The sequence below is a fragment of the Poecilia reticulata genome, linkage group LG10 (assembly GCF_000633615.1).
Source record: "Poecilia reticulata strain Guanapo linkage group LG10, Guppy_female_1.0+MT, whole genome shotgun sequence".
NCBI classification, from domain to species: Eukaryota; Metazoa; Chordata; class Actinopteri; order Cyprinodontiformes; family Poeciliidae; genus Poecilia; species Poecilia reticulata.
The window spans coordinates 4,491,436-4,504,848 of NC_024340.1; the positions used below are offsets into that span (position 1 = coordinate 4,491,436).

The following is a 13,413-nucleotide window of genomic DNA, read 5'->3' on the forward strand; positions in this document are numbered from 1 at the left end:
AGGGCTTTTAAGAAGGTGTGGAGTGGTGAAGAGGAGAAAGCAAGAGAGCTGCTAAGGACTGTTGCTTCAGAGTCCTGCCTGGAGTGGCCTAAAGGAGACGGCAGTGCTGGCGTTGGCGAAGGGAGGCGAGGCGGTGGTGGTGGGTTATCCAGAAAACAAGAGGACCAAGAAAGGCAATTCAGAGGAGAGGAAGTGAGAAGAATGCCAAATGACCGAAATGCTAACTACTTTCATTTGGGAATAACTTGTCATACCTCACAAAGCACTCTCACAAACTAATTTATGAACCCATGATAGGCTGTTCCACTCCAGTGCGGAATATAATGTGGTTCGAACAGCGATGATGAATGCAAACCCATATTTGGCGCCGCAATAGTATATTTTATGTTTAATCCTAATGAAGAGAGCCGATAATGGGCTGCAGCTTGAAGGAAATCTCCGCTGGATTCGCTCTCCTTCCGTCGTCCTTAAATAAAAGTGTGACGCTAAGCGGCGCYAGTGTATTTTCCTGTCGAGTTTCTTTTCAGCCCTGCCTGCCCACAACGTCGTCCAGGTGGTTGGAATTGATTGTGCTGAAAACCAAATCCATGAAATTGAATGTATGAGGCAGATCACTTGGTGTTGCTGTTTGACACAATTTTATTTAGCAGTTTCTTCTTCTTCTTCTATCAATGAAATGACTCATCACAAGTCATTTCACAGCAGCATGTTAATGAGAAAATCCCCGACTTCACATCTTTAAACACAAGACTGAGAAACCGCATCGAAAATCGAGAGATACTTCGGGGGGCGTTGAGGAGTGGGCGCGATGCGTACGCGTCCGGCCTCATCATGGCTGACAGTTCAATTAGTCTGAACCAAACGATGCGTGGCGTCTCCCTCTCGTGGCGCTTGGTAATCGCCAGTGTTTGTGCTTTGAGGAACTCGTATTGTGCAGCAGTAGATAACTGAACTCAAAGTGGTGTGAGCCACTCGGAAGTTGTGGCATCGAAACGCAGGATCTTCCAATCCCAACAGATGACGGGGTCAAGACGTAGGGGGGGCCGGGGGGGGGCTGCGTTCAGGAACTACCACGCTTTGGTGACGCTCTGCTCTTGGAGCTCATTGTTCATTTGCTGTATTTTGTAGAAAAAAAAAAGTACGTCCTTTTTTTCTTTCTTTTTTCCTTTCCTCTGCTTCAGTGGAAAGTAACTGCAAATGGCTTTGAACTATCTGGAGGTTTAATTAGGCATTCCTCATCAGCAGGGGATTGAGTGTGGGTGAGGTAGTGTGTGTGTGCATGTGTGCGTGCTTGCTTGCGTGCGTACTTGCGTGCATGCGTGCGTGTGTGTGTGTGTGTAGAGAGGTGTCCAGGCTTGCACGCTTTCAAAGAGCAATGCAGTAACGGGACGATGCGATTGTGTTGGTTTTACAGTAAATAATTTGGGATTTGTTTTTTTTTCTGAACAGCCATTTTGAGGCGAGCTGGCGTCTGGCGCCTTTTCCTGGGCGTCGGCAAATCAGCAGGCAGGCGGTGGTAGACGGCGGAGACGTTTGAAGTCTTTAGAAGTTTTGCACCTTGATCTGCATGCAGCAGCCATCCTCTGACTGCCACCAGCACATCACAACTTTGTGATTTGAGTCTTTGCTTTTGTTTGATGTTGCAAATGTGTCAGGAGAGAGAAAGAGAGAGAGCAAAAAAAAAAAAGAACCTGCAATGATGTATTTCGTTCGCTTTGTTCTTCCCACCACAAGCAAAGGCACATAACCTTTACAGATTCTTTCAAAGTGCTAAACTAAAGCAATTTTCAGGCACAATCTCTGGCGCAAAAGAAGCCCGAGATTGGTTGGATGGCTTTTACTGATAGCCTTGCAGGACGCTAATTAATTTCTTTTAATGGGTGCGGCGTTGGTTTTTCTTATTTGACAGCATGTAGGATTGTTGTCCTAGTAAATACTTTTACAAGTGGGAGGGGGAATCCTGTATCCTCCTCACCCTTTGTTGTTTAAAAGCCCCATATGGATTGTGAATCGGCAGCAGCTTTCAAAGCATCATTAGTCATGCATAAAAGACTGTGTGAACGCTTTAATACCGGCCCTAGGCTCCGGCTCTGAAGATCTGCCTTAATTGCCCACCTCTGCTGCATTCGGTGGTCACGTGCCCACGTAGCGGCGCACAAGTTGAGTCCGTGTGCGACGCAGCCGGTGTTTGTGTGTATTTGCTAATTGTCCATCGCTCGCTGGCACTAATAAGCGCGTAAAGAGACTGAGTGCTCTAAGATGGGCATTAAACGAGATTCAGACACACCCCTCTGCATGCCTTGAATAATGATCCTTTATCTCTGCTTTTCTTTTCCCCCTGTGGCTGACACACTTTTTTTTCCTTCTTTTATTTGTGTGTGTGTGTGTGTGCGTGTTTGCGTGCGTGTGTGTGCGTGTGTGTGCAGCGGTCCACCTGTTAGGCCTGACCTGGCATCTGCGGCACGGTGAGAACCAGCTGTATGAAAACGGCCTGAGTTCAGCGGACCATCAGCAGGAGGACCGTGGCAAACTCCGACCTACGAGCTCTGTCCACCTGCTGGACACACTCAACCCTGAAAACACGTACACGGGTGACAGAGGTGAGGTCTCTCTCTCTCTTTTTCTCTCTCAAACATGCACACAGACACACACCTACTCAAACCCACACACTCATTGGGTGTGAATTAGCAAGACAGTCTCACTTGATAAGGTCATTCGGGGACACAAAGTGTGTCCAAATTGAGGAGCCGTCTGTATCCTTCGAAGGTGGCACTTGAAGACAGATTATGTTAATGTGATGCAACAAAGGTTGCTCCAAATGCGACCAACATTTGCATTCCAAAAATGGGGCCGGTATATCCTTCCCAGGGTTCATTGTGGGCCAAACAGGGTGTTGTTGGTCTTATGACAACTGCGGATGAAACTGGAGCAGAGTACAGTTTCAAGGTATATTCAAATCTGGTGTTACAAACATTAAAAGTCTGACGGTGGTTGTGTTTGTGTGTCTTTGTCGTTTGCATGGCTGTAAATTTGTAAATTAGCTAAGGCTATAAATGTTGTTGTGTTCTGCTTTTGTTTATACTCAACACTCGTCACCGTGCGAATAATAACGATATGAAATTGTACGTATCCATAGTAACCTGTACTTTCAGGACCTCTGTAGCAAGTCAGCTCAATTCTGTGTCTTTTTGCAGAGTTTTTCTGTAAACGTGACACTTGTATATTCCTCTAATAAAGTTGCAGATCATATTTATGTTGCACATCAGCATATGTTTACATTTTAAATAAGTCATTGTTGCTCCATTCTCTAATTCAGTGTTTTTCAACCACTGTGCCACGGCAGACTATTGTTCCGTGAGTGATCGTCAGGTGTGCCATGGAAATGATCCAATTTCACCTACGGTACCGTATTTTCCGGACTAGAAGCTGCTACTTTTTTCCTAAGCTTTGAACCATGCGGATTGTTGCCTGGTTAGGTTTTCTGTGGATTTTTCTTCAACCACCAGGGGGCTCTTTAGCAYAAAGTGAATTATTCGAAGTCAAAATTGTAGAAGAACGCGTTAATTTTCATTTAGAACAAGCACTGCCAGCAGCAGGCACGACAGAGAAATGTTTTCAAACTCATATGATGCAGATTTTAAGTTGAGGGCTGTCGATCTGGCACTACAGGAGGGAAATAGAGCTGCTGCACATAAGCTCAGCGTGAACAAATCAATGGTTCGGCTTTGGAGGCGGAGGGCTGCGTCCTATATTCAGCAGATTTATTAGGACGCAGTCCTCTGCTGCCCTCTGTTGGGTCTTCATGGAAAACCGAGAGCAGCAGAGATACCAGCGGCTTATAGTATGGTGCACTCTATAGTCCTGAAAATACGGCAATTGGTCTTAAAAGATTTTTTTTGATAATTAATTAATTATCTGCAAATAATGCCATCCTTGAGTGTCTGCTGTAGTAGAGACTAGCGGCGTAATCATTTAATTTTCTTACCACTAGATGGGAGTAGGTACAGAGCATTTTACATTAAAACAAGAGAATTAGTCATGCATGAATGTTACAGGTAGCGGTGACAGCATTGTATCTAGCAAGACTGTGACGACAGTGATGGAAAAGACAGTGAAGCTCAGCAGTAGTTGGAAAGAACATGAGTYCATTTCCCACAACATATCTGTGTGAAGTGAGCTTCTCCAGCCTGGCTACTATAAAAACTAAAAACAGAGAGAGACAGAGATGTTGAGGAAGAGCTTTGTCTTTCTTCAATTTCTGCCAGGAAATCAGCTGTTTTCATCCAAACATGCACAGGTTTCACACTAGGTGGGTAAAATATACAGATAATGACATTTTGTACATGCAACTCTTCATATTGTAACTGAATATGAAGTGAAATGTTTCCCAAATATTATTGCTTCTTTCAGAATAAGAATTATTTTCTGTATTCTGGCTATAAGAATGCTTGTGGATTAGTTTGTAAAACACTTTGAAGTTTTCTACAACTTCTTTAAATTTAACACCACAGTGTTGTGGCTGTTCAGGTGTATTTTTGAAGTGGACATGTTAAGTGCAATTTGAAATAAGAAATGTAAAACATGATAAAAACAAATTTTTGTGTTTATTTGATTCCTATTCAAGACACTTTGATAAGAATGACTATATATGTAATATAGGCGGCTACAGAGTATCTATGTTTACATTTTTGGTTGGGCCACAGCTCGAGATTTTTTAAATTAAAACAATGTACCTTTGCTCAAAAAAGGTTGAAAAACACTGCTCTAACTGACTCAGTTAATCTGCAGCTGTGTGGTGGCAGAAAGCATTTCGAGCTTCAGCCGACTGAGCTGAGTGGGTAGAGTATTCGTCTTGCAACCAGAAGGTGGTTGTAGGTTCAATTCCAGCTTCCTTCTGTTGCATGTCAATTTTATTTATTTATTTTTTGATAATTAAAGATTTTTTTTCCTTGCGCTCATGTTTTACAAAGGAAATTTATGTATTTTTTAAACATAATTTACACCAAGAGCTGCTATAAGCAGTCATTTCAACCACAGCTTAAATGACAAATTATCATTCAATTCAGTTCAATACCTTTTTTACCCCACAGGGGGAATTAGTGAGTTGCTGTCGTAACTCATATCATCCAGGTATCTTTGTAAAGTCTTTGTGGATGTCGGCAGGAAGGATCTCCAGTAGCAGTCAGTCTTGCAACAAATTTAAAGGAGCATCTGACTGAAGACACAATTATTGTATGATACTTTCAAGACTGCCAAACGCGAACGTTATGCTAACAGCTTAACATCTGTTAGCTAGACAGTCTCATTTAATAAGGTCATTCGGGTACACAAAGTGTATCCAAATTGAGGAACCGTCCGTATCCTTCGAAGGTGGATACGGACCTGAAATATCTAGGATATTTCAAGTCTCCTAGATCAATGGTCCCCAACCTTTTTATTACTTTTGATTACCGCGGACCGGTCAAGACTTGGAAATTTTGTTGCGGCCCGGGGGGCGGGGGGATAAAAGATAATTTCTATCTTTTATCTCTTAAAATGACTCCACAAACTTTCACTATTGCTTCTACATCATCATCCGTGTTTGGTTATTCTAAATTCCCGCTATGTTGGGGGTTTTACTGGATTATCCTCTGGAATCGGGATGTTTGTGACTGGAATCGGCTTGTGTTGCTCCTGCCTTGGACACACGAACCGATTAAACCTGTTGGATTTTTATCAGCTCTGTGGTCACAGAGGTTTGGAGAATCGGCCTACAATTCTTAAATTGTGCCGTCTAAGCCAGAGTTAAGACTCACAAGCTCTACTCATCTCCTCTCGACCGCAGCCCAAACGCTCTCCGACTCTGGTCGCTATGGTAACTTTTATATATACCTTCAAAATAATATACAGATGCGCCCCAAAAACGTACATTTACCTTCGTGAAGATTTTAACTCACGATAATGACTAACGGGAGCCCTGAGCTTGTTTCTCTGCAACGAGACGGTCCCATCTGGGAGTGATGGGAGACAATATCACCCGAAGTGTTGCTTATATCCACAGCCTGCTTGGTCTCTACTTGGCAAAGCAGTTTGAAGCTTTATTGCCTCATTAGCGAGCCGGTCGCCGCATGTTACGCAGAGCTGCTTGTGATGTAGGACTCACCTACTGGTCCGGGATAAATCCAGTCTCCTGTCTCTTCTCTGGGCCTTTTCCCCTTTGCAAAGAAACTTTCCAAACACATCTGATCTGTTTCTTACTCATTTTGCTGCTTGTGGGTTCAATGTTGGCGCCCAAGTAACCGAGAGAATCCAGTTAAAGGATTTTCAAAATAAAAGATCCTCCAGACTCAAATAATACATAAAACGGAAATATTTAATTATTTCTTGCACGGCCCGGTACCAATTGGTCCACGGACTGGTACCGATCCATGGTAACAATCCATACCAGGGGTTGGGGACCACTGTCCAGATGACAGTATCATTTGTTTTTGCTGTTCTCCTATCTGTCTGGGTTGTGTGGTTAGAATGCTGGGCAGAAAGACACTGGAGTCAGGAATATGATCCTTGCCCCATTATGATTGATGGAGGAGACAGTTTGAACTTTCTTCTTCAGYTCTGAATCCATCGAGTCCTCTGGGATCAGGGGTCATAGTCCAGGTGTTATTTGAACTGCTGGATCCGCATGTACAAAACAACCATATCGTTGCCATGGTTGCCACGTTTTGTCTGAAAGTAAAAAAGAGAAAAAAATATTTTCAACTTCACAGCATCTAATGACAAAACAAAAACAATTAGGAACAAAAGTCTACAAAAATACATTTTTTAACATAGAGCAATTCCATCATTCTTCCTCAGTGAGTGGTTCATTTCTGTTCAATTAAATATTACTTTAATTTGCATGATGTGCCAGATTTTATTTCTCAAAATAGAATGTTAACCTGTTAAACTCCAACTGGGCTAATCTGGTGATAGGATAACTATTTTGTGTGCGCTCCACAAATCAGGTCATTCTGAAAATGACGGAGCAAAGTCATTTTTAAAACAAACCAATAAAAAGTCCTGTTTGCCTCGAGCAATGTGTGGAGCAGGACAAACATGGAGTAAAAGGGGCTCAAGTCAAATCGGCTCATAAAAATGGCCAAAGGCTAACACTACGCATCATTCTGAACTCAAGAAACCTGGGGAGAAGCACGGTGGTGGCAGTGTCATGCTCTGTGGATGCTTTTCTCCTGCAGGACGTAGAATCTGGTCAGGATGGGGAAACAATCCCATCTCTAGATGAGCAAGATCGGGTCGAGTTAGCCGAAAAATGTTTGCAGTTGCAAATGCAGCAACAAAAAGGGGATTCTATAAAGTAGTTATCAAATATTTTCATGTCAGTTTTAGTTTTTTTCTAAAAGTGCTTCATTTTCTTTCCACTTCACAATTGTACTCTACTTTCTGTCGGCCCATCTCTTAAAATCCCATTAAAAAATACTATTTTATGGCTGCATCATATGAGTAGGTTTTTTTTTTCCATTTCTAAAAACCACTTGTGCTTTTTAAATCCACAGATGCACCAGCTAAAAACTAAGAGCTACCTAATCTTTCCCGAGCACCAGTAGTAATTTCTGCAGCCTGAGCACCGTCAGGGCTACACTGTGAACTGGAAAACCTCCAGCAACCAGTACCACGGCCTCCCAGTACACAAGCTTGTAGAACATGGCGACATGAAGGGATGGCATGACACAGCATCCCGCCGGTCGTGTCGGGCCGCCTTTTCTGATCGTCAGGACTTTCTGCAGTAATTTGATGGGTTTATTAATCTTGACTGGGCCATGGAATTCCACCTCGCGCAGCGGGACTGAGAGCGAGCTGCCAGCTGTCTAGCAGAGAAGGGAAAATCAATCAGTCCTGTTTATTTTCTGTGAGTCGTTGCTGTCACTTTGAGGGCCACAGCTCAAAGTGACATCTGAGATGTTAGGTCAGTTAATTTGTGTTTCATTAAAAGGGGAGAAGGGGGAAGAAAAAAAAACAGAGTTTTGTAGCCTCCCGGGCAAGGGAGGCTCATTGAAAATTAGCATGTGTACCCCAGCGTTGTGTTCCAATCAAGTCTGATTGGAGCCGGAGCTAATAAATTTTGCAGTCATTTATCGTGTAACTGAATGCCAACAAAACACTCAACCCGTTCCCCTCAAAAAAAGGCAGACAGACGTTGGGGGAGGCTGCATGTGTTTCGGCCATTGTGGAAAAAAGGGCTATGGGGATGATCAGAAAAATAAATCCATATGGGGATGTATGTCTCAAGAGAGTCAGAGTCAATACAGGACAGCCCTTAATGTTTTAGCTAACATTTCCTCTAGACTGGAGCATACAGAGAAGGGAGTCTTTCAATATTTTTCTTTGGACATTCTCTCTAGATCATCCAGTGTCTCTTATGCCTTCAGTGTTTAAAAAATTGCAGTATATATAACAAAAATGGCATAAAAGAAATTTAACTTCACAATTTATCGCTTTGAAATTGGCCTCTGTCTCTTTAAGAAGCTCCTGCTCTTTCCTGCGCTCCACTTTCAGTAAGCCTTTGCCAACGTTTTCACTGGCATTTCACTGAAAGTGGTTCATGTGCTAATGTACAGTTCCAACAGGTGTTTGCTAACTGTTGCTGCTGCTGCTGCTAGTCTGGAGGAGCTAAGTGGGGGAGTGCTGTTATTAGGAGGAGCTCTGTGGAAAAGCCAGCACCTGGTGAGACCAGGTTTTTTGCAAACAAAATGGCTACCAAAAGGATTTCTCAAACATGCATGAAAGAATCAAGGCAACACTCAAGGTATGTTTTTGATGGTGGAATACTGCGCCTTTAAAAAGCGCCAAAAGCACCATTGTTTCTCTTCCAATGGTGTTTCTCCACCATTGGAAGAGAAACAGGCCCATGGGATCGTAGATCCATCACCGTACTTAACAGTAATTTTGAGGTGAGACTCCATGCAATCAACCCTCGCTTCTGAACAGCAGATGAATCTGTAAATAGGTTTTGTTGTCGGGGTAAGTCTCTTCTGGCCGTAACACATGGCTCCAGGTAACGTTTTAGGTTATAATGGTGGGATTGAGGCTTTTTACTGGGCATCACTCCCAATCAACCTTTGGGATGTAGACAGGGTCTAAAAGTTTAACAACAAACTTCCGGGATTATTTTTTACCTTATTGTCCTCCTCACAATGATTGGTGGCATATGCCATCAATATGCCACCAATGGATAATGCCACCAGGTGGATAATATGCCACCAGCCTAGTGACTGGTGGCGAAAAGGAAGAGGCCACTATGTCTTCTGCTTTGGTCAAGAAAACAGAAAGTCATAAAGAACTATTACTAGTTTACTGAAAGCTCCTGTTAATCAAAAAAAATTAATTATGAATAAAAAATGGCTTAAGTTTCAAATATTTTACAGGGACTCTTTTAGAGATGTCAGAGTAATTTAGAAGAAATTTCACTAAATTAAAGGGGAAGTGTTATGTAATATCAACTTTTTTTAGCTTCACATTATCATTATTAAGTTATAATGTTATTACCTCATCAAAAACATACCTGGAGTGTCGCTTTGATTGTTTCATGCATTTTTGAGAAATCCTTTTGATAGAGATTTTTTGGTATTATCATTTTGTTGTTACTTTCAGGTTAAAGTGTTCTCTTGTTTAAACTGTATGTGTGAACTGACCTGGAAGTCACAGCTGCCTGTTATCTTCATGTGAAACAGTTTGACCGAGATTTGAACCGGGCTCAGATCAGGGGCCAGATGTTAAATTGGTTTACGACCTTTGCTTTGTTTAGGTAAAATGTTTTACGACCTTTGCTGTTTTTCCTCTGCTGTCTATCTTGCCTATCCTCCCTCTTTGAAGTTTGAGAATAAAAGACAAGCTGTATCCAAAGAGAAGCAGAACGCTCTGTGAACAGCTCTGAGAAGCAGTTGACAGAGTCTTCTCCTTTTGCTTGCAGAAGTTTAGTCATAAATTCATATACGTTGTCTGTGGTTCTTTTATGTAGGTTCTAGGAAAATACCTATCACCTTTAATCTCCATGGTAACCATTCAGCTGTATAAAACCCATGGTGGGACCGAGCGTCACTTTCAAGGCGCAGCTCCTCCTCAGAGCTGCAGTTTCTTAGCTTCTACCTCACAGAGCAGCCGTCTGCCACCGCTCCCCCACTCGGCTCCTCCAGACTAGCCCACAGCAATTAGCTAACACCTGCTGGAACTGCCCATCAGCTGACCTCATTATACGAGTTACTTCTGAATGCAATGCTGGTAAAAACATTGTTAAAAGGTTAACAGAGGAGCGTTGTCATGACGGGGCGTTAAAAAGAGCAGGAGTTTTTAAAGAGACAGATGCCCAAATTCAAGGTGTTAAATTACGTAGTCAGATTCCTTTTTGTTCATATTTGATGATATATGTAGCACTTTCACAACAACTGGAGGTGACATAGCTACTTGATTGTGCTATAAAATTGCTCTTTTTTTGTTTTGTTTTTTGTCCCTAGAAAATACTAAACACTGCCCCTTTAAAAGAACAAAAATACTAAAAACCGATACACTTGGTACAAATTTCAGTACGTTTCTGCTTCATTAGGGCATTGTTTTGTTGTCATAAGGCAATCGGCACACTGAATGATCTCATTCAACATGGAGACATTAGGCAATAAATCAACCCTGAACTGATTCCATATCCAAAAAGGCAAGTAATTGGTTAATCAGTGGCCATCTTACCCAGTGCAGGGCTAGAAATCACTCGTCTCCACACCGCCTTCTGCCATCTATCCAGAGGAATTCTTAGCCCCAATTTAACCCCATGATATGGGACATTAATTGTGCGTTTTCAGGTCATGAAGTCAGACGGAGCATAGCAACCTTCATGCTTGGTGTAACTCTGATGGATATTACATCAGAGGCAGCCGGAACCCACGTGCGGGGAGCCGAACTGCAGCACTCTGCAATTCAGGCTACCTGGGACGTCCCTGAAGCAACTGCTCCTGATGAATCCTCACATTTTTAAGGATTAACACTCTCATTGGTCCCTAAATCCTCCTGTAGACCGCGCCGGGGTCACAGACTTCCACTTGGAAGTGTTGCGTCACAAGCGCTCTATTGTTTCAACTCTCATTGCTTTACACGCTTGATGAGAGCCGGTGGAAATCAAAATGGGCAGAGTTAAGCCGCTGATGCATGGGAGCTCAGATTAATAAAATTGGCACGGTGGAGGTGGTCCCCTGGCAGAGGAGGGCCAAAGAGATTAGAGATTAGGCTGTAATCCAGTGTGGCAGATTATCACGCTCATCCCGCTCTACCCATCACCTCTCACACCGAGAGACCACACAATCCCCAAGATTACACCGCGGAGGACGGTGAGAGGAAGGGATGTGGGATGAGAGCAGGAGGGAGAGAGCGTTTCATGGTGGAAGGGGAAACTAAAGTTAAACTGGGAGGAGAGGCGAATAATTGAGAAGTGGGGGGACTTTTGTTTATTTTTTTTTTTTTTTTTCATGAAACATTTAACAAGGAAAATTAGTATCGAACATGGCGGCTTTTTTTCTCATTAAGTATATTTCAAATGAGGTAGTTTGCATTAGATTTACCAACAAACAAAAAAAATGCTGGGAACAAATTAACCAATCAATATACACACAGTATGACCATAAATTATTCCAGAATTCACATCAAATAAAGTGAAGTAGCATGGGTAAAAAGTATTGTAAATTTTTTACCAACATTAATTTGACATCCCACATCAGGTGTGACCTGCTCTATGTAGAAACATGTGGGTCATTTCGGCACCCTATGATGTTCACATTTTTATTTATTGGATTCAGCTTGGGTGATTGACGTGGGCATTTTTGCGATTTGATTTTGATTTTCTCTGGAAACAGTTGAGGGTTCCATTGCCTGTACAGGGTTTCCCCCGGCGTACTATAAGCCTGGCGGGCCACCAGGCTTTACTTGTGCCCTCACCAGGCTTAGAATTGCTTACTTATTAATTTTTTTTTAATATTAGCATTTTTTAAGACTTTACAGTTGGTGTTCAGGTATTCATTTTCCAATCTTCCAATAACAGATGATTATCAAGTGATATTTTCAAATTTCCACTCAAATCTTCCTGCAGTTGTGTGAATTCTGCCGATACCAAATGCTAAAAACGATTACCATGCCATGATCGTACCTCTAAAATTGCTTTTTGGGTTGATCGTAAATAACTTCCCTCACATATGATTTTGATATCCTCTGAAGCAATGTTACTTCTCCTGGTATTTTATCGACTTGGCTAAATGTGGTGCAGGAAACTTTAAACAATCTCAAACCTGATTTTTCTTCAACAGTGGAGAGTTATGCAGTGAGGGTAGTAGGTAGATAACTGCATGTGCTATTTCCAGATCTTTCCGAAGATCTCCGTTATCATAGTCTCTGGCTGAAAGGAAAATCCCTATTACTGCCCTATTTGACTCCCCTGTCAGAAATCTTGTGAAAATAATCTGTTTGTGGTTGGTTTATAGTAAAATTATATTCTTCCCGTTTCCAGATAATGGCCTCAGTTGGGTTCACTGAAACATGCAGAATTTTATAAATATATTTGTAACCAATCTCATCAAAATGTTTCTCAACAATAAGGTTGCAAATGTCTTAAGAGAGTCTTTGCTTGTCACATCTTGGAATATTTCATGTACAATACATTTATAATGAGAAACCCTTTCATAGGCTATTAGTTTGAACCAGACCATTAGGTGCTAAGTTGCACTGAAGAGGGTTGATTCCTGAATGCTGATAGGTTTCAGCTGGTTTCCTGACTCTTTACGTCTATGTAGGGTTTTTTTTTCGTAACATGCTCAATTAGGCCTGTCACAATAATCAATAAATCAATTAATTGCATGATAAATTAAAACAAGCTCAATATTTTCCATTGGCATGATTTATTGTTTTTCTCTCCTTCTACCAAAAACTGGATGATAAAAGTCTTCAGTTTGGTGCTTTGGTTTCAACTGGCCCTTTTTTGAAGGGCACTTCTGTTTACAAAGACTTCAAAATTCATTTCAATTCAATACATTTATTTGTCGTTTTATTTATTTATTTTGAATATTTAGAATGTCTTCCGGTTACAGTGTTAAACGGTCATAAGAATGTAAAGTTTACTGATGTTTAAGAATTTGTTCTTGCTTTATTATTTTGCCTTAAAAATTGTCTCAAAACAACGTCATCGCTTATCGCGATAACTTCTGGAACAATTTATCGTCCAGCAAAATTTGTTATCGTGACAGGATCAGTACTTACTAACTCTGCCATTCCGCCATACACCACAAAACTTAATTTATGGACTAATTTGTTTTGATTTCTTTGTATGTGTTGGATTTTAGCTCCGATCATCTGGTGTGAATTTAATGTCAACAGCCCCTTTAGAAATAGATGTACAGAGAAAAACAC

General features: G+C 41.7%; 1 protein-coding gene across 1 annotated transcript in view; it reads left to right on the forward strand.

The window, feature by feature from the left end:
• The window catches only part of tenm1 (teneurin transmembrane protein 1), a 320,904-nt gene that overhangs the window by 128,679 nt on the left and 178,812 nt on the right, over positions 1-13,413 (forward strand). Inside the window, exon 6 of the mRNA XM_017307003.1 lies at positions 2,427-2,600. Coding sequence (XP_017162492.1) covers positions 2,427-2,600 — 174 coding nt within the window. The remainder of the gene's footprint in view (positions 1-2,426; positions 2,601-13,413) is intronic.